This window comes from Lepus europaeus, chromosome 4, assembly GCF_033115175.1.
Source record: "Lepus europaeus isolate LE1 chromosome 4, mLepTim1.pri, whole genome shotgun sequence".
NCBI classification, from domain to species: Eukaryota; Metazoa; Chordata; class Mammalia; order Lagomorpha; family Leporidae; genus Lepus; species Lepus europaeus.
The window spans coordinates 165,317,993-165,321,404 of record NC_084830.1 but is presented as its reverse complement, the minus strand read 5'-3'; the positions used below and the strand labels follow the sequence as shown (position 1 = coordinate 165,321,404).

General features: G+C 46.7%; 1 protein-coding gene across 1 annotated transcript; it reads left to right on the top strand.

Moving 5' to 3' along the window:
• Nucleotides 1–614: 614 nt before the first annotated feature.
• LOC133758855 (olfactory receptor 5V1-like) lies at nucleotides 615–1,568 on the top strand. Its single transcript, XM_062189990.1, has one exon. The coding sequence runs from the start codon at nucleotides 615–617 to the stop codon at nucleotides 1,566–1,568; it is 954 nt and encodes a 317-aa protein (XP_062045974.1).
• The last annotated feature ends 1,844 nt before the right edge of the window (nucleotides 1,569–3,412 follow it).

Below are 3,412 nucleotides of genomic sequence, written 5' to 3'. Positions count from 1 at the left end.
CATTGATTCATCCCTCCATTATTTTTCTGTGTTTTCCTATATGTTGCTGACTCATTTACAAAAATTTATATATCAAGGAATATACACATGTATAAAAATATATGCAAAATATATAACATACACAAAAATATGTAGTACACAGTTTCTACCTTGAAGATGCTTAGTACTGAAACAGTGCATGAAGCTATACACATTGAGATAATATAAGGCAGAGCTGAGTTAAGCATCCAAGGAACGGTGGGGAGTACACCCTCAGCTTTGGCTGAATGTGAAGCCCAGCAAATGCTGAAGAGTCAACAGCATGTTTCCCGGAAGGCGGTTGTTGACGTCTCTGTACTAAGAATGTGGTGGTTAGGGGTCTCTTTAGTTGCTCACAGGGCTTCCCCTTTAAGAGGTGCTGAGGACAAATAGTTCCAGGAATATCTGGAGTTTGGGACTTATTTTAAATAGTAGCTTTAATACTTGGAATTTTTAATTAAAGTAGGGCTAACTAATTCATCATCAACCAGACACCCACAGAGATTTTCAAGAGCTTCTCATCACTGCGCTCCCTGACTTCTCACCCTAATCAGCGTTTGCTGCTCTTCTCTTTCCAGAAAGGCCCTTGAGAGGGGATGGACGTCCACAATCTTAGCACTGTGGCTCAGTTTGTCCTCATGGGGCTCTCTGACCTGCCCGAGGTGCGCTACCCTCTCTTTGTGGTCTTTGCCATCATCTACCAGATCACCTTGGTGGGAAACGGGGCCATTCTCCTGGCCATTGGAATGGAAAAAAAGCTGCACACTCCCATGTACTACTTCCTGGCGAATTTGTCCCTCATAGACATGTTCTGCTCATCAACCACTGTCCCCAAGATGCTGGAGAATCTCTTGACTGAGGAGCGTGGCATTTCTTTCATTGGGTGTGCTTTGCAGCTGTATTTTTTGGTGGCTCTAGCTGGGACTGAAGTCTTCCTGCTGGCTGTCATGGCCTATGACCGGTACGTGGCCATCTGCTTCCCGCTGCGTTACACCCTCCTCATGACCAAGGTTCTCTGTGTCCAGCTGTCGTCTGGGACCTGGGCAGCAGGGTTTCTGAATTCCTTCATCCACACAATGTCCACCTTCCAGCTGTCTTTCTGCAAGTCCAATCTGGTTGACCAGTACTACTGTGACATTCCACAAATTGTGGCCCTCTCATGCTCGTCCACCTACATGGCAGAAATGCTTGTTTTAGTGGTGGGAGGTATTTTTGGGATCAGTGCCTTCCTGACCACCCTCATCTCTTACATCTACATCATCTCCTCCATCCTCAGGATCCAGTCGGTGGAAGGGAAGCGCAAAGCCTTCTCCACATGTGCGTCCCACCTCCTTGTAGTCTGTTTGTTCTATGGCACGGCCATATTTACCTACATCCGCCCATCTTCTGGCCGACACTCCCCTGCCAGAGACAGGCTCATCTCTATGCTCTATGGGGTTATAACCCCCATGCTGAACCCCATCATCTACAGCCTGAGAAACACAGAGGTGAAAGGAGCACTCAGAAGGGTTTTGTGTCATAGAATGCATTCGCAGCAAGCACAGTATTAAACCAGAATGACCTAATACGTAATTCACAGAAGGAACACTCTTCTGTTGATGTGTAAAAACATATGCATGTATAGAAATTTATGGACACATAGATATAACTTTGTTTTACCTGTCTGTATCCCCCTATCCAATGAAGACTTAGTTTATCTTGCAAATTAGGCAGCTCTAAAACTCTGATGATTAGGAATCAAAAAGTGGTCAGAAGGAGCCAGATGGGGCTGTGAGGTGGACGTCGGATGGTTTCCTACGAGGGCCCCTGCAAAGGTGGCCCAGGTTGATGAGAGGTATCATCAGAGCATTGTGGTGGGGGGGAGGGACTCTCTTCTGAAGTGTCCTCAGATTCTCCTCTGCTAAAACTTTGGTTAATGTTCTCAGAATTAACATACAAATGGTGTCATTTCTTGGTCTCCTAGAAGGACAGCAAGGAAGTTCCTTGAGCACCCCAAATAACTCGCTGTGGCTTTGCTCTTGGCTGGGCCGTGTCCACCTCTTGGTAGCTGTTGCACTGTTTTGACTTCGGGATGCTTGAAGTCATGTCTCCTCTCCCGCTACAGCTCTTCAAAGAAGCGCTCAGGCCCTTGGTGCAGCTGCTGGGGACTGCTGTCAAGAGGCTGCCACCTGCGTCTGCAGCTCCTCTGGGCACAGTGGTCAGCAGCAGCAGGCAGGAGACTGCCCACCTCTGATCTCTCTGTCAGAATGGTGTAGGCTGAGCCAGAGGAGCTGTCTGTGGTGTTGGCTGCTGCTGCTGCTGCTGCTGTTACTCGTGGTCCTGTTCTACCTGGGCACTGAGGAGATGATTAATTTCCCTTGCAAGTTGATGTGGACGGTCTGCTTCTGTGAGCGTCATAGTCAATGTCATCTCCAACATCATCTCCTCCCTGCTTGAATGATGCCCATCATAAACAGCTGAATCCTTTGGGACACTGTCCCCCTACACTTTCCACAAAGCATCAGTGATTGCTTCTTCACTGATTAACTGCTTCCTTGTAGAGAAGTATTTTTATTTTTATGTAATCCCATTTGTTGGTTTTTGTTTTAGTTGTCTTTATTTTTGGGATCAAATCTGAAAACCATTGCCCACACGATGTCTGTGTTCCCTGCTACATTTTCTTCTACCAATCTTACAGAGTATGTGCAGGACTTCAATTCATTTGAGTGGACTTTTGTAAATGCTCTGAAGTGGGGTCCAATCTCATCTCTGTGTATGGATATGGCCTTGAGGCCTATCTGGGAGAGTATCTATCTATCTATCTATCTATCTATCTATCTATCTATCTATCTATTTTAAAGGCAGAGTTACAGAGAGGGAGAGAGGGAGAGACAGAGAGAAGTTTTCCATCTTCTGGTTCACTCCCCAGATGGCTGCAATGGCCGGAGCTATGCCGATCCGAAACCAGGAGCCAGGAGCTTCTTCTGGGTCTCCCATGTGGGGGCAGGGGCCCAAGCACTTGGGCCATCTTCCACTGCTTTCCTAGGCCACAGCACAGAGCTGGATTGGAAGTGGAGCAGCTGGGACTCGAACTGGCATCCATATGGGATGCTGGCACTGCAGGTGACGGCTTTACCCACTACACTACAGTGCCATTCCCAAGAGTATCCATTTATATTTGAAGAGTGGGACTCCGGTTGTTGTGGCTGAATGTTCTGTGTTTGTTAAGCCCATGTAGTCTGACATCTTGTAAATTGCAGTGTTTATTAATCTTCTAGCTTCATGATCTGTTACTGAAAGGGGATTAAGGTCACCTCTTGTTTCCTTATTGCACTCCTCTCTTGGGGCATTAATATTTGCTTTATGTATGTGGGTGCTCCAGTCTTAGGGGAGTATGTTGTTCTGTAATTGTTGT